The sequence below is a fragment of the Rhea americana genome, unplaced genomic scaffold, assembly GCF_003343005.1.
Source record: "Rhea americana isolate MKP2758 unplaced genomic scaffold, rheAme1 scaffold_206, whole genome shotgun sequence".
Lineage (NCBI taxonomy): Eukaryota > Metazoa > Chordata > Aves > Rheiformes > Rheidae > Rhea > Rhea americana.
The window spans coordinates 579,513-597,234 of NW_028186217.1; the positions used below are offsets into that span (position 1 = coordinate 579,513).

The 17,722-nt window shown below is 40.2% G+C and overlaps 2 protein-coding genes and 1 non-coding gene across 5 annotated transcripts in view; 2 read left to right on the plus strand and 1 right to left on the minus strand.

The window, feature by feature from the left end:
- The window catches only part of CCDC148 (coiled-coil domain containing 148), an 85,853-nt gene extending 71,172 nt beyond the window's left edge, over nt 1–14,681 (plus strand). For all 3 annotated transcript variants that reach the window (XM_085304321.1, XM_085304323.1, XM_085304322.1), the window contains 3 exons: nt 9,027–9,144; nt 12,308–12,448; nt 14,439–14,681. In XM_085304321.1, the coding sequence (XP_085160447.1) occupies nt 9,027–9,144; nt 12,308–12,448; nt 14,439–14,585 (406 nt within the window). In that variant the 3' untranslated portion in view covers nt 14,586–14,681. The remainder of the gene's footprint in view (nt 1–9,026; nt 9,145–12,307; nt 12,449–14,438) is intronic.
- On the plus strand, nt 1,442–1,512 carry TRNAS-GCU (transfer RNA serine (anticodon GCU)). The gene has a single exon. It is a non-coding gene; the product is annotated as a tRNA-Ser (tRNA).
- Nucleotides 14,682–16,645: 1,964 nt separating the features above from the next.
- UPP2 (uridine phosphorylase 2) overlaps nt 16,646–17,722 on the minus strand; it is a 5,233-nt gene continuing 4,156 nt past the window's right edge. The window contains exon 5 of the mRNA XM_085304342.1: nt 16,646–16,666. Coding sequence (XP_085160468.1) covers nt 16,646–16,666 — 21 coding nt within the window. The remainder of the gene's footprint in view (nt 16,667–17,722) is intronic.

The following is a 17,722-nucleotide window of genomic DNA, read 5'->3' on the forward strand; positions in this document are numbered from 1 at the left end:
TGAATCCTTGCCAAGCCTTCATTGCAGGGTATGGCTTTTAATGATCTGCTGAAGAAACATTTGTCTTATTCATTTTATGGGAAACCCACTTTGATCTTATTTTGTTATAATATCTTGCTGACAGCTAAAACTTAAATGTCTATGTCCTTATGTTATAAATGTATRTATGGCTATCCTTAAACACACCTGCAATGATTTTAGCTCAGTTCATCTCTTCAAAAATATTTTCCTGAAGTTCAAAGACCAAAATCTGTTTATGATTTTCAGCAGTAATTAAGTTGTCATTCAGGTTTCAAGTGCTTTTCAAACACTCTAAATATTCATATTGAGTAAAGATATTTTCTTGRAAAATCAAAATTCTGAAATATTGTGAATGATGTGAATCTTGGAATACTGCCATTCATTCCTTTTGGTTTAAGCTCTGTCTAAATAACCAGTATAATTACATTTAATAACCATTACTGTGTGGAATTGTAGTTGAAACAAAGCAGCAGCTTGTGCAGAAGAGACCAAAACAATTTTATTTAGGAAGTATCTCCATATGCTAGACAGAATGCTATTCTTATAAGCTTTAGCTACTCTCAAACTTTTTTAGAGTTACTGGATATGGTTACTTTATCTTTGTAAATAGGGCATTTAATCTTGCCAGATGAGACTCTGATTGATGTCATTTCACTTATTTTTTTCTCTCCGTTTCTTTATATGTAAATCATCTTAGAATTCATCTTTCTAATTCTCCTGTTTTATTCCATTTTTATCTGCTGAACTCTTTCATTGAAGTAGGTTTCTTTCTCTTTAATTTTTTTAATTTAAACCGGAACAAAAGTTTTGAGTGCTTTTAATGTTGAGAATTTTGAAAAAATTTTTTAGCAACTCATTTTTTGTCCTATAAAACTTCTATCATTAACTATATTGAAGCTTCAGGGCAAATTATCTTCATTGATCCATTCTTAAGTTCCCTTTTATTTAGTAATCTTTGTGGTCCGTCATTTGTTCTGTTTAAAAGATAAATTTATCACAGTAAATTCAAACTGTCAGCAAAGGCATGCATCTCTTTAGCCTTATGATTTGTTGAAACAAGGCCATCACCTTGCAAACATGAAAAACTGAGATGAAACTCCAGTGACTTTAATGTTGATGCATATAGTTATTGGCCTCTTTACTTCTATTTTAAAATTTCAGTTGCAAAAGGCTGATGCCAGGTAAGGCACTACTCCAGTGGGATTCAGGTTACTTGTACTTTAAGCAGCTAGACCTAACACTGCTACTGAGTGGACGCAACTCTTAAGAGCCATGTGGAGGGGTTTTCATTTTACTCTCATTGAACTTTCCTTATGTAGTGGCCATTCAAAGACAAAATAAAAGTATTTGGGAAATAGAATTTTCATTGCAGTAGCAGAGGAGTTCAATCACAACTCTATATATTTAAAACTTAAATCCAGGTTTAGCTCAGTTGGTTAGAGCATGGTACTGCTAATGCCAAGGTCACAGGTTCAATCCCTGTATGGGCTATGCTGAGGGTTGGACTAGATGATCTCCAGAGGTCCCTTCCAATCTTACCATTCTATGATGATTCTATGATTAACTTTCACTTAAATATRCATTTAAACTAATAGGATAGTGTGAAGACTCGGTACTTGCAATAAATCAGAATAGGTTCTTAAATATATTTGTTGCCCCATATTTGGCACCCATACCTGAAAATTTTGAACTCCATATGTTACTGACTAKATGAAAATGAGAATCAAATCATTTACAAGTGTTTTTAAGCATATATTAGGTGTGCAGAGTATTTTGAAAATGTAGATGTGAGGCATATACCTGAGTAAATACATCGTTATTCAAAATGTTGATTTTATCATGTGCATTATAGGTTTTCCATAAAAGTTGTGCTGAAATAATATTCATTTTAGTAAGAATCCAAGCTGTCATCAAAGGCATGCATCTCCTTAGCCTTATGATTCTGCTCAGTTTGATTGGGTCATTATACATTTAACTAAAATATAAAGAAACAAAGTACAGTCCTTCCATGTGTAGGCCCATACAAAAGCTAGGCAATGCATACTACTGAACTATTTTCTCTTTATGTCCTACCTGATCAGGATCCACATTTCTCACAGTTTCACATCAGTTGAAAATGAGCCTTCAGAGCTGCCAAAGGCTACCCTTCTGTTACGCCCTCTTCTAAGAGCTGAAGAGAGTAGCCAGTGGACTGATGGTTCTCCCAGCTTCTCCAAGTTAGCCTATGCCACTCCCGCCCATAGCAGGAATTGAAAAAAAATTATAAGGTGGCTATATGCTATTAAAATATCACTGAAAATGGGATGATCTTACTTGGGCCATATGTGCTCACAACTCAGCCGAATTCCACTGGAAAGATGCTGGAAGAGAGCCACAAAAATGACAAGATCTTCTCCTTGGATTTATGAGCACGCTTCCATAGCAGAAGAAGCACACACACTTTCATAAATGACTGAACTTTCAGCAGAACTGATATGGAAAAATGACTTTTAAAAACCTGTATATTGCACTATGACATACATTTGGGGAAAGTTCTTTTCTCTTGGTAACAAATGTTATAGAATAAAGTATAAGGAAATGGCACAGTTCATTGAGGAATGCAGTAAGAAATACACTTCCAAGCTATTATGAATCAAAAGTCAATAAACACTTAGCATTATGTTTCCCAAAATTGGAATACTGTAGAAAATAGAAGAGTATAAAGAAAAATCTTTGCTGTTTGTGGAGATTAATAATTCTTTGAAATTACTTAGTGCTTTTCATCTTCAATGCCTTCACAAACATTAATCAAAGAAGGGCAGAAAGATGTTACTGTTATTAGGTACTTCAGTACCACAGGTACAGTATGTGGCATTTTAGAAAATGTATTGCACTGAACTTAGGTAGACACACTAGCTTAATGATTTCACAGTGCGGAACTGCAGACATACAGATACTAACTGCATTCTTATATGCTTTACCTGTTACAGCACACAAATCAGAGTCTTTGCAGAGCTGAGCATAAAAGATGAGGACAGGCCAGTATCACCGTTCTGATCTGAAACATTTTCAGGCTTTTGGGGGGATGGAAAAGATTTTTGGATGCAGGAGCTGACTGTTCTAAGAACAAGATATGGCCTGGAGAATACATAGAAACTGGGATAGATCCAATAAGATAGTAAAAATGGTCTCTTGTTATCCTGAATTGCTTCTAAATTGAAGATAAAATCAAGCAATTGGGTTTATAAAAAACTCATTATTACAGAGTCACTCTGGTGCTCTATTTATTCATGTCTCCCTTGGTAATTGCAAGACACCAGATAAGCAGTTATGACCAGATCAAAGCAAAGAATTAAAGGCACCTGAACCTGGATGTAAATGAATTTAAAGTGACTAAGTCCAAATTTGTAATCTACAGCCCCTCTCCTTAATAGCTGTCTAASAATGGAAGTAGTTAACTGATTTGACCATTTCATTTTTTGGCCTGGAATTTCCAGAGTAGCTGCAGTTTTATCATAGAATCATAGAATCAGTAAAGTTGGAAGGGACCTCTGGAGATCATCTAGTCCAACCTCCCCRCTCAGCAGGGTCACCTAGAGCGTGTTAGGCTGGCTTGCATCCAGGTTCCAGAGAAGGAGACTCCACAACCTCTCTGTGTAACCTGGTCCAGTGCTCCATCACTCTCACAGGGAACAAATTCCCCCTCACATTCAGGCAGAACTTCCTGTGCTTCAATTTCTGCCCATTGCCTCTTGKCCTGTCAYATGGGACARCTGAAAAGAGTTTGTCCCCGTCCCCTTGACACCCTCCCTTCAGGTACTTGTACACATTGATCAGATCCCCCCTCAGGCTTCTCTTCCYCAGGCTGAAGAGGCCCWGCTCTYGCAGCCKTTCCTCRTAGGGCAGATGCTMCAGCCCTCTGATMATCTTCGTAGCCCTACRCTGSACTSTCTCCAGTAGCTCCATGTCTCTCTTGTCCTGGGGAGCCCACAACTGGATGCAGTACTCGAGATGAGGCCTCACTAGGGCTGAGGAGAGGGGCAGGGCCACCTCCCTCAACCTGCTGGCAGCGCTCTTCCTGATGCACCCCAGGAGACCATTGCCCTTCTAGGCCACAAGGGCACATTGCTGGCTCATGGACTTGTCATCCACCAGCACTCTCAGGTCCTTCTCTGCAGAGCTGCTCTACAGCAGGTCAGCCCCCAGCCTGCACTTGTGCATGGGGTTATTCTTCCCGAGGTGCAGGATCCTTCACTTGCCTTTGTTGAATTTCATGAAGTTCCTCTCCACCCAGCTCTCCAGCCTGTCCAGRTCTCTCTGAATGGCAGCACAGCCCTCAGGTGTGTCAGCCACTCCTCCCAGCTTGGTATCATCAGCAGACTTGCTGAGGAGGCACTCYGTCCCCTCATCCAGGTCGTTGAGGAAAACGTTGAACAGGATGGGACCCAGTACTGAGCCCTGGGGGACACCACTAGCCACAGGCCTCCAGCTAGACTCCACGCCACTGATGACGACCCTCTGAGCTCTGCCTTTCAGCCAGTTCTCAATCTACCTCACTGTCCACTCCTTTAACCCACACTTCCTGAGCTTATCTAGGATAAGCTTCTTTTCCTCCATATGTCTGGAGATGACATCCAGAATGAGCTGTTCCATCACCTTTCCAGGGATGGAGGTGAGGCTGACTGGTCTATAGTTGCATGGGTCCTCCTTCTTGCCCTTCTTGAATACTGGCTTTCTTCCAGTCCTCAGGCACCTCTCCAGTTCTCCATGACTTTTCAAAGATGATGGAGAGCAGCCTGGTAACAACATCTACCAGCTCCCYCGGTTCCCGTGGGTGCATCCCATCCGGCCCCATGGATTTGTGGATGTCAGGCTTGCCCAGAAGATCTCTAATYCTATCCTTCTCAACMAAAGGAAAGTCTTCCCTTCTCCAGACTTTCTCCCTCATGTCCAGGCTGCAGGATTCATGGGGCCTGCCCTTGGCAGTGAAGACTGAAGCAAAGRMRGCATTCAGTAATTCTGCCTTCTCTGTATCCCTCGTCACCAGGGCCCCCGCCCCATTCAGTAGYGGGTCGACATTTTCCCTAGTCCTCCTCTTGCTGCTGATGTATTTGAAGAAGCCCTTCCTGTTGTCCTTGACATCCCTTGCCAGACTCAATTCCAGCTGGGCCTTAGCCGTCCTCACTGTATCTCTACATACCCTGACTGCATTCCTATAATTCTCCCAAGCAGCCTCTCCGCTCTTCCACAGTCTGTGTACTTTCTTCTTCTGTCTGAATTTGGCCAAGAGCTCCTTGCTCACCCATGCAGGTCTCCTGCCCCTTTTGCTGCACTTCTTACTCATAGGGATGCACCCCTCTTGAGCTTGCAGGAAGTGATGTTTGAATACTAGCCAGCTCTCCTGGACCCCCTTTCCTTCTAGGGCCTTAACCCATGAGATTCCACCAAGTAGGTCTCTGAAGAGCCTGAAGTCCGCTCTCCTGAAGTCCAGGGTTGCAATCCTGCTTGTTGCCTCAGTTCTTTCCTGCAGGATCCTGAACTCCAGCATCTCATGGTCACTGCAGCCAAGGCTACCCCCCAACCTTCACATCACAAACTGGTCCCTCTATGTTGCATGCATGCTCAGAATTATGCTCTTCTGAGCAGTTGGCCACGAGCAATTGCCTAAACTCCATGGGTTTATGTAAGTTCCCCTTAGATCTTGATCAAGTAAAAAATGCTGAGAGTATTGAGTTCAGCACAAATCTTGATAAGCAGTGCTGCCTGCATTCAGAAACATGGGAGAGGGGAAAGGAACTGTACTCTGATTTCTGCTCTGAGAACAATATCTGTTTTGCATTAGTTTTTTTCATGCAGTGAATTTTTGTCAGGTCCTCCATATTGTTCCTTAAATGTAGAATCGATTGAATACACATGGAATATTCTAAAGCAATGTTCCCTCAAAAAACAATAGATTTTGCATTAATGTTGCAGGGCAAGAATTAAATTGGCAAGAAATTGTGCAACTACTTTGACTTACTACTTATGTGGAATAGATTGGCACAGCTCTGTTCTTCAGTGTGGCAGTGAATGGGAAAGATTTGCAGGCATTTTAACCCAGCACCTGTACAGCTGCCAGTCCTGGCCTGTAGTCAAAGARCAGACATGGGAAAGTTGGGGGAAAAGGACAGCTATTTGCAAGAATTTTATTTCACTGCTCGTAAGAAATAGAATAATGGTGGCTATTTGCCATGCCACACACTGTTTGTGATGTGTAGGCAGTGAAGGGGATTATGAGAAGCATCTCTCCCTCACCTTGTGGTCCTTCCAGCCATGCCCTGGGGGCTCGCACAGAGGACAAGCCCTCTTCCTGTCCTGTCCAGCAGGGCTTTCCCTTTCCTGACGCGGAGATCTCCTGAATTCCCCTGACACTCACCCCTCGCTCCACTTTGGGGAGATCAAGAGCAGAAAGAATCTGGAAAAACTGTGGAAAAAAGCTCGGTGTTGGAGCCATTCAAACAGTTGGGCAAGTCACAGAGTGTTGGTAGAGTCATGTGCTTGCAGAAGTTTTGCTTCAAGCTTGTGTTAGAAACCTTCTCCCGAGGGTGCAAGCTGTGCCGAGGAGTGTCTTAGAGCTCAGGTCCAGCTTAGGCTGCATCTAGACACCACCACGGCCCTCTGACTTCATTTGCAGTTTAAACTAGCAAAGAACCCGGCCCACCAGCATTTGTCATGGGAACCAGTGGCTACTTCTGAAAAGTTTGAATTAGTGCGTAGTGTTTTATATCCCAACCACCTCGTGCCTTAGCAGCATTGTGCATCAATGCAGTGCATCACAGGCGGGAACAGAAGCAGATCTTAGCCTCAGTGGTGTAACCTAACCTCTGGATAATGCTTTCTACTGCTTGCATGAGATATGCATTCAGCTGACAACAGTGAACAGGATAAATGGTGATCTAAGGCAAAAATACTTTCTATATTATAACTTTATTTTTTTACATTCCGCTAAACTTCGATAATAAACATGGTAGCTCATTTTTTCCTATTGAATATTTATGAGACAGTGTCTGAAAGGAGAGTTKTAATGAAATTATGCTTATCAAAAACTACATAAGTGTGTATTCACAATACTTCAGAAGGTAGCTGTACTGAAACTAATCAGCTAAGCTCATTTTTCAGCTGGTGATTTATTAAAATTATTACTTACTGTGGTACTTAAGGTCAAATATGAGTATTCGAATGTTTTAATTTTAAGTTTTCTATAAAGTTAAGTTTACTTTGAAGAAATAGTAGCTAAAATATTACTAAGTATAGTATAGTGAAAAAAGTAACAACTATATTTAGATGTGACACTGTGAAATCAAAGCTCAAGTAAACATTTAAAATCAAGTATAAAAAAACTAGCAGGTTGCTCTAAACTAGAAATAAATTGCACAACTGGAAACGTATTTACAAGGCTTCCTGCCTTCCCTGAATGTTAGTTGCATAGCTCTGCCATTGCCCTTTGCCAAAAAATTTAAATTCTCTACAGCAAGGACAAGACAATGATCTCCTTAGAAAAGTACAGTTATGAAAGCACAATCCTTCTCCTGTTYATGAGCAACAAACGGTGCTTCAAAATGCTCAGTCTTGTTCTGTTGTTGTCAGACTGTGACTTTGATAATCATTTGCACCTATTCAGACTAGGTATGGAAATACCATAAAATGTTTCCGTTTGGATTTTGCAATGCTGTACATTCCTTACTATGTGTATGAAAATGTCTGAAGTAGAGACAAAACATTTGAGATTAGATCTGGATATGTGGCCCTCAGTTTTCTTTCTTGCTAATCTATAGAAGTTCCCAAGGCATTGGATTTCATATCTGATAACACTGGATTATTTTAGAAGAAATATTATAGTACAGTCAGCTCAAGTAGAGTGAAAGGTTTTCAATATAATACAAATTTCATTTGTCATTTTTTAGAAAAAATGAATATTCCTGCTTTTTATTAAAATCTCTTCATATAAAAATCAGATTAGGCTCTCTCCCTGGAACAAAATTACCTCTGAAGATTATTGTTGTAAGCATTCATGTGCCTGAACAACAATAGCAGCAATAACAGATTGAAAGCATCTCATGGGCWTCCTTGGACAATGTTGTGCCATCCTCTTGAGCCAGGCTTGTCCTGATAATTGTTATTGGATTATTGATGCAGCGGTCTGTCAGAGCTACCAAGATAACTGTACATTTAGTCCCAATTTTTGCAATTTATAGCACAAGTCATGCATTCCTTTGAGCTTACTACAATTCTGAGAATAGTAAGATAAAAATACCCAAGTTTTATTGCAGTTGAAGCAGCTTTTCCTTCTCCATTTCTCTAAAGGCAAGTTAAAGTTTGAAGGAGGAAGGAAGGATAATTCTCTGATTAGTGAGCATGACTAAGGCAAATACTATGCAAGGACAAAGAGTGACCTACCAAAGCGCAGCCTACAGCTTCATAAGAAACTGAGTTTGGCAGTGGACTGAGGATTAGTAGGAAATACAATGATGGTAGTAATATTGGAGGTATAAAAACATACTGCAAAAAAATTACCAGCAAAGATAATGCTGTAGGTAAAATTTCAGGAGGAAGTATATTTGGTGCAACCCCCCTGTTTTTTTTCTGAGGGAAGATACGATTTTCAGGCTTTGCTTGCTTCTTCCAGTAACAAGATCAGGAGTGATTTGGTTCTTTATTGGAAAGCATTATAGGATTGAGTTTTTCTGCCATTCACAGATGTCAAAGAACATTTCTTCTTGGCAAAGAAAATGGGGGRAAAGAGAGTGATAGGGCTATAAATAATGCTAGAGAAAAGCTGGACTCTAGAAATGAAGTCTGAATGGTTAGCCAACTTGTAAAAAAAAAAMCAGCATTCATTAAATTTTTCAGAGATTTTGATGAACCACCCTATTTATTAGGTGGATATAGAAAACATCGGACTAGTTTTTAAACTGCAACRTGGTAATGGAAATTTTAAATAAAAATGGAGCAATGTTTTTTACGTTTGTATGTATACTGTTGTGCAGGGTAAAGTTTAGAGGAGCATTGTTAGAAAAAAGATTGCTGGAGAAAAAGGAACTGGCCCTTCAAGAAGCCCATAAAGCAGAAGAAAAAGAGAAATGCCTTGAAGCACTCCGACAACAGGTRTTTATATTTCCTGAATATAATATTTTCATATATAGCGAAGATACAAACAGACACTGTCATATTACATGAAAGATAAAAAGAACAATCTACCAAAACCCAACAAATGAAGAAGTTAAAATGCAGTTTAGGTCTGACATTAACATTAATTCTGTTATGTTACAGATCTTGTGTGATTTGTAACTTTGACAAGAGGAATATTATGATGTTAAATTGCACTGCAGAAGCTGTTGATATTTGAAAATGGATAAATATTAATTTTTCTGGGTTGGATCTATTTTCTCTTTCTTTCCTTTTTCTTTTTCTTTTTTTTATCTTAAGTCTGCATTGAGTCTCAGTCAAGATTTGTGAGTAATTTAAATACTTTTTAAATTCTGAAAACTTACAGACCTCGGACTACAAGTCTTAAGGGAGAAAAAACACTCTATGAAACTTCCGCACCTCATGTTAAAACAGACATCTCTAGAAAACCTTACAAATGGTTGCCAACTTAAACTCACTCTGTTAAATTTCTTTCTCTTGCTGACTTTTGAAGCAGCAATGCCACCTTAGTATATATTTTTGTATGTAWTCTCCTTGTTTTTTCTCCAAAGAGTACAGGGAAAAATCTGAAGTTCAAATTCTTTGCACTCCAGGAAGTGCGGCCAAAAAGTACAGCCAAAGGAAAATAAGGGAGAGAAAAAAGGTGCTTTCTAACAGCTTTTGATTTTGGATAATTTAAATACCACTAATGTGGCAGCTTTCTTGTCTGCATTACTCATAGTTAAAAATACAGTATCTGGTGCAGCCTTGACCTCATCTCCAACCTGTCCTTTGGCTCGGGATTAGCCGGCCCAGTGCAGTGCGTGTTCCAATGAAATTCTTCTGTAGTCCCCTGTGGATTGTTTGTGGCCTTGTAAGTGCTTTTACTTCAGCATCCGGGTTTACAGAGTCAAGAGGAAAGAAGATCATAAGAGTTCGATCTTCTGTGGGAGAGCAAGCGTAACAGGAATAAATAAACCTCAGGGATTATGGCTGATATTTCAGTCTTTTTTAAAACACTTGCATTCAAGCTCATTTCCAGTAAATAATAATTTATTTTTAAAAATCTGATTCAGTTAAATATTTTGTTGTAATAGTAGTATTGATTTTAGATTGCCAATGCATTATTAAGAATTCTGTTAGCTCTTTTCTAAGTTATTGGTTTGATTGAATTGGCTTTTGTGTCATGTTTTATGAGCGGCTGGTTGAGAGGCATCATCTGTTCATCTCTACTGACCGATCCAATTCTCTTATCAAGATAAAAATACTTCTAGAATTGCCTTTGACCAGAATGGTATAGCTTCTGCTTCATTATTTTTTCTAACCATTTTTTTTTTGTGTGTGTGTGTGTTTCATACTGATGAAATATGCCTCTTAGTTTTATGAGGAAAAAAGTAAGATCTTCAGAAAAGTTATTCAGTTTGTGTATTTTGACATACTGTATAGAGATAACATTATTAAAAAGAGGATAGGAAAAAAGTAATTGTTAGAGACAATTCTAAATGTTTTTTGTCAATAGCTTTTCAGTTGGTGTGTCCTGACTTTGATTATTTTCCTCATGAATCTTACTRTATTTTCCAAAATAGTATTAACTTATAGGTACATATTTTAACACAAAGAAACTGTACAATGAAAAAAGGAATCTAAAACCTGTAGACGCCAAACCATGACTCATGCTCAATAGAGTGTCTGTGAGAATCTTTGATGCTGATCTAGCCCAGGAGATTAAACAGTCAAAACAGATATGCTTAAAAAAACCCACCCCAAAACAAGGTACGATAGTGTTTGTGACGTATTACTCGCTGCTGTAGCCCATGATTCAGTACAAACTGTGAACTACTTATCTGAATCCTTTTTTTTCCATCAGAGGGGAAAGAAGAAAGATTGGACTTCCAGGAGTATAGTAGGTATTGCTYGGTTTTGAGTCCGCTGGTTCCTTTATGTTGCTGGGTTTGCATGCCAGCCCCTGTCCATCTGTGGYGGAGAGCGGAGGGTGCTATTGCTTCCCTTCTGTAGCTCCTAAGCTGTGGCCTCCACCATGTCCAAGACCAAGCACTGTTGTTATGGAGCTCGTGTCCATGGAAATGCGGTTTTCTGGTGGCCTAAAGCTCAGCACAGGCTTATTTCCTACCAGAGTATGATGAGGTAGCAATGTCAGTCACAGAAATGCCATCCAGCTTTCAAATTTATTTTCAGTTTTCAAGGACTAGCGATTGGCATCCCGAACATAAAGGTTATTCTGTGCTAAGTCTGCCCACGTGACAGGCGAGCCTCTAGTTACAGCAGTTCGGCATGGTGCAGTATTACACCCAGCCCATTAAATTGTCCTCRGTGCAAACCAAGGAAGCTGGGAAAAATCTGCTGGTTTATTTTTCTCTGTTAAATCGGTATTCCTACTACTTTCAGCATTCAGTCAGAGGATGTAACTCTTTCCCTCTCATCCTGTATGATTATAGCGCTTTCTTAGAGAGCTTTGGCGGGTGTATCTTGGTGGTACACTGCCACTAGCAGTAGGCACCCAAAGAGCTTCTGAGCTGAGGGATCAAACTGAGGGCTCTGACCCTGTACAGGGRTTTGGAAATGACAGTCTGATGTTCCTCATCTGAGATGTGATGGGTCTGTTCACCTTGAACTTTGGAAGCAGAAAACAATTAGATTTTTAGTCTGCTCTGAATAGAAGGCAGTAGTTGTTAATAAAGTCGGAGATGTGGAGGAAAAGGAGCTGGCAGAACTCGGGAGGTGACGATGGTAGTTGTGTAACTTGCCCTGAGCAGGATTGGGAACAAGGTGTATTGCTGGGGTAACTGGTTTATTCTGGGACCAATTTCTGTGTGAGCACAGCAAAACTAGGAGACAGGCGTCAGGGTGCGAGTTCTGAATGGGGTTTGAGCCCACGCACTGACACAAAATGCAAGTYGCTGGCCTTGGGACCTAGCCCAGAATCCCTGGAGGGGCATTACAGCTCTGGACTCAAATTTTAGGCTTTACAACATTTATATAAGTGATTTAAGACACCTTCTGGAATTTTTAAACTTGGTAAGTGATCAAGTTGCCAAAGGATGTGTTGCTGATAATGACCTTTTCTCACCTTAGCTCTACACAGATAGTGAAATAGTTGTTGTTTTCATATCATATATTTTAGGTTGCTGTTGTTGCAAAGTTAGATCCAGCGAGAGCAGTGTCTGATACGGTGGCATCTAAAGCTAGGATGGGCATTGGAATAAAAGAAGACTTTGTTCTTCAAAAGCCACTATTTAAGCTGCATACATACAATGAACAACAGGTAATTGTCTATAATCATACTACATAGTTTATTGTATGCAAATATATCATAATAGCAATATGATAGTAATGGTATCAACATATCCTAAATAGCTAAATTAACTGTAGAGTGCAGAATAAAACGCGTGTAAAGGTAAACATATTAGGCCCAGTAGGTGGGCTAAGCTGTCCAAGCCTGTAGTTGTTGGTGCTGAAGGAGTACGACCGGAGTAGGCTGCAGAGATCCACACGGGTCCCTCGCACTGGGCTACCGCGCTGCTCCGGAGCAGCATCTCCCAGCACGACCACCTGAGACGGGCAGCTGGGCTGGGCGGCCCCCGCCTGAGCCAGTCTGGCATTTCCTGCACTCATTAGCTAGTTTGAGTSATTTCTGCTGTTGTTTCATTTAAAAACTGATCTCTTTTACATTTTTATAAATTTATTTGAGAGCACCTCCTTCTCACCTGCTGCAGTGTTTGAAGCGAGCTGCCCAAACATGAAAGTCCTCCTGACTGCTCATGAAACAGCTATGTCACGGATAACTTAATTATCGGATGGAGTATTCTTCTTTCTTAGAAGGGTGTATGCAACATAAATCTCTTCATAAGCTGAAAATTAGTATCTGACTATCTTTACGCTGTTGCGGCATTGAAGATCAGTTGGCATTTACTATACAAGGGCTGACAGGGAAGAGACCGGTCAGGTGTGAAGAAAGCAGGAATTGAAGTAACTGTACTCCTGTTCCCAGGTCACTCAGACTGCTGGGGACAGTGCTGCCTCTATTTAAAATCCTATTAAGCAATACAAAGAAGGATTTTTTGACTCACTATGCAACATTGGCTAAACCTGTGTATTTGCAATTATTCCCGCTCTGGAATCTGGAAAGTGTATTTACAAAAAGAAAAACAATATCGATATGTTCTGTGGCATACAAGTATATTTTAGCACTGAATAGACTGAAATTAAAAGATGTCTATAACTAAGATYGTTCAGCACTTCTCAGACTTGTGCTAAAGTGAGATATTTTAAAGCTTCTCAGTTTGGTAAAAGAGAGACATGCTACAAGGGATGTGGTTTTTGCTTAGCTATGGAAATTTATCCAAATCTGACTGATGTATGAGCTTTTGAAAAGTCTTAGACGGCAAATGCTCTGAAAATGCTGTTTGAGTTTAGTACCTGAATTTGCAGAATATTGTGCATGTTTGACCTCCTTCCAATTTTGTTTTGCTACCTGGACTGCAGTGTGGGACTCTACCAAGCGGGTTGGCATGCTCCGTCCCACAGCTGCAGAGGTTGTTGGTAATGATCCCTGCAACTGGCCTTCCTGGCAGCCCTGGGTGCTAGGGCAGGTGAGAGCAGCACCAAGGGTTATGAGAGTTTTCCCTTGTTCCTTCAGGGCTCCCCCGCTGTAGCCCATGAAAGAAGAAGGTGAAAGAAGTAGCCAAGCAGGGCTCCTGACAAACTTTGCCAAATACTTTTTGACAAATTTTAGAATTAATTTATTTCCCTGAGCCATAGTTATTATGTAAAATGCAAGTGATACTGCCATGTAGCTGTAGAGTAGTGTTGTGGAAAAAAATCATAAATGCATTTGAAACTCAGATTCCATGGAAATAAACAGGAGGCGATTAAGTGTCTTGTGAAAGCAGAGTTTTATCAACGAYATCCCTTGGAGAAGTCTGCAGCTCTTTGCTGGGTAGACTGAAGCAAAGTCACTCAGTTTCTCATCYGCCTTTTGTGTTTTGCTGAAGAATGGCAACCGAGGTTCTTTGTTAGACCAATCTATGATCATTAATATTAAAAAGGATGTTATCCAAACATGTGTGGTGAGATAGGGCTATTTACTGTCAATTTTCTTTATTTTTGAAGGCTTTATTTTATAACCAGATTTTTTAAACTCCTTTAAAGCTCTTTTAATGTATACATTCACAAATTATCTGTAAGATGTACTATGCATTTGAGGGAATTATTGTTTTGTTTCTATTCATTGTTGTTGTGGTTTATTTTAACAGATCATTTCAGATCCTAGACTTCGGGTTGAGCTAGTTCTTCGAGAAGCTGGACTTCATAAAACCCTTTATGCAAAAGAGATCTTACCAAAAATTCCTCCATTGAAGCTTCCAAGAAGAGATATGGAATCTACAGCTTTTAAGCCATAGAGGACACCACATGTCAAGAATTGAGAGAATGCTGGAGTAGGGTCTTGGCTATTTTGTGAAACTTTTAATAAACTTCCCATAGGCTATTTCCTGGAACTACTGTATCCGCACTCATTTTAAAAAGGCAGTTTGCATTTCCTATGCGGTGCTCAGTGCACTGTTTTACACTCTCCCCAATCCTGAGCAAAGCTTCGTAACATCATATTCTTTAGGAACACAATATACTGAGGTAGTAATTTAATTGTTTCAAGGTGAATCGAACCCCTTCAAAAAAGCTCCTGGAAGACTGAGTATGAAGGGAGCCATTTTGAAGATTTATACACAATTTATTCTGACATTTTCCCCAGCAATGTTTTCCCCAGCTTTGCTTTGGAGCACGTGGGTTGGGTGTTTCARGAGGGCCGGGTTCCACCATTCCTGAGGCTCCCCTCCGTACTCCTRGAGGCTACATGACCGAAAGGCATTTACCCAAGAAGTCCTGTCAGCCCATTTGCTGGCTTGCCCCTGCCTTGGTGATGGTTCTGGAGAGGTTTCACGGGTGCAGGCTGTTGTAGCATGACACTGCAGAACTTGCAGTGTCCTTTTCCATGAGAAGGTTGGACATCTGTGCATGAAAGACTCCCACAGAAATTACAAGCCAATCTGATAAAAAGCATTTTGAGTACGAGCTCTGTTTGTTTTGTAATTGGCAACATAAATCCAAAATAACTTTGCAGAATAGTCATTTTGGATTATGTTATGATATATAAAAGCATCCCACATAACTTTCATTCCAGGTAGCTTGAGAATTTGTTTTTTTTTAATTACAAAATCCTCATTATCATGAATGCTTCTATTATTCCTTGATTATTGCAAGAAGAAACTTAAACTTTGTCTATATTTAGAAATCAATTTGGTGCATCATGTTTACTGCAAACCAATCACCCAAACAATTTAATATTGCAGATTAGTCCTTCAGAATAAACTATAAAATTAGAAATAACATTTCAGCTCTGGGATCTTTATTTTGCAGATGAAAACCACTGAATGTGATTCAATTAAATGAAAGGGAAATTGATGTCATTTTATTTTGTGACTGACTTTATTTTCAAGCCTTACATAAGAGGAGTGTAAAATGTATGTAAACAAGATATAATTAGCAGTTTAACCCTYATTTCTAAGGGCAATAAATAACAGAAGGATCTGAACATCCATGTTTGTATATCTCGATGATAGGAGCCTCATTAATGTAATACTGTAATGTGTTTTCTTGGTTAGTGGATCACGTAGGTGAAGGGCCAGGTGACGCGGGCAGCGCCTTTTTGTTATCCAAATGAGAACTCGGGGACCAGGACAGATGATGGCCCTGTCTCTGCCCTGCCAGTGGATCCATTAGTGCCGACGTGGCACATGCCAGGAGAGAAGTTTTATGGCTGGCCATTGCATGCTGCCTTCTTCAATGACAGGACAAAACGTCTCCTCCTGCCGACGCGCTCGGCAGTCTACCCCGAGCGTCTGCCAGCAGTGTGGAGCRATGGGAATTTTTCACAGCTCACCCTGACCGCAACGTCGACATGATTTTGCAGCTTAGGTCGGATCTTGATTTTGGTAGTCAGAAAAGTTGCTTAGCTAGTAACAGACACTTCAAGTATCCAGCTGGAGAGGGGAGGCAGCAAGATCAGTTTTGCAAACTTGTTTTTGTGCAAACTCATGTGCCCACAAGCTTATGTTCACATTCTCCAAAGTTGCTACGATTTATAGAAAAAGAAAAAACGCGAATAATTGCAATGCCAGTTCTGATCCCTTTAAAAACAGAGGCGCCTTTGCAGTGGTGGTTAGTGTTTTGAAAATGAGCTCACCAAGGACACAGGTTCTGAGTGCTGTAAACTATTAACTGATTAATCTGAAACCCTGAGAGAGGGTTAACTTAAAATATGTAACAGAAAAATCAATTAACAAAGTAATCATTAAGTTAAAAGCAAAGTGAGAGAAATAAGAGTCTCTTAACTGCATAAAGTTCTAGAAAATAAAGAGTTCACTGTCTTCTGCAAAGTTAAARATCAAGACCATGGTACTGTTAGCTACAGTGGAGCAAACTCCACCTGTCAAATTAGGCAAAAAGTTAACACATTGAGTTGCTTTAACTGGAGCGGTTATAAACTACTTTCACACAGAAATTGTGGTACTTAYTACTACTCAGTACAGAAGGGCCTCGAAACAGAATTGAGTTTGACTTGTAGGTTAGATTACATGTTAGAAGTGATTGAAATTATTTTATTTCAATTTTGAAAGGATATTTGCTCCTGTCCCAGCATTTCTGCACGGTCAGCTGAATGTTTAGGCGTGTAAAATCCAGGAATGGAAAATGGGAACAGGTCTCCTTCTCCTGTAGACAGTGGGAGTTCACTTTTTCACAGGAGCAAACTGAAACGTGGCACCGATCAGCCTGTTAATTGGGTGCTGTAACCCCTCCCGGAGCTGCAGCCCTGCTCCTTGGCAAAGCTGCCACTGACAGAGCTTCCACCAGGAGCAGCTCACACAATTTCAGCTGAAAATTGGTAATCAAGGCAAAAGGCCAAGCCTATGCCCTCCCTGCTCCCTAAAAGAACTGCCTAGCAAAAAAACCTATGATGAAATTAATCAGTAAATTTCCAATATTTTAAATATATTTTTATATATTCAGTGTATTTTAATATACTGATAGAGTCATTTGTGTGAAAAATAGACAGATCAGTGACCTGCTAATGAGGTGTGAAACCGTTTGGATCAAAGTCGTCTGTTTGAATTCACTCTATTGCTTATAAAACAAACAGCAGCTATGTTGTGGTACATGAAACATGACTGTGTTGGTAGCCACAACCCAGTCTTCAGCAACGAGGTGTCTGTATCTTGAAACTCATCCTCAGAATTAATGTTTATTTTAATTAAATTTAATTAAAGATTTGCATTACAGAATACAAAAATATACAAAAAAACATATACAGAAAGGCAGTCCCGAAGCCCCATTAAATTCAGTTGTGTCTACTGCATTTTTATTTAGAGTTTTAGCGAATATTCGGGAGTGTTTTAGCCTGGCATCGGCCTCCCTGTCCAGTGCCTGGGGCGGCCGGGCCGGGCCGGGCCAGGGGCAGGCAGGGGCTCGCCGGGGCGCCGCGGCG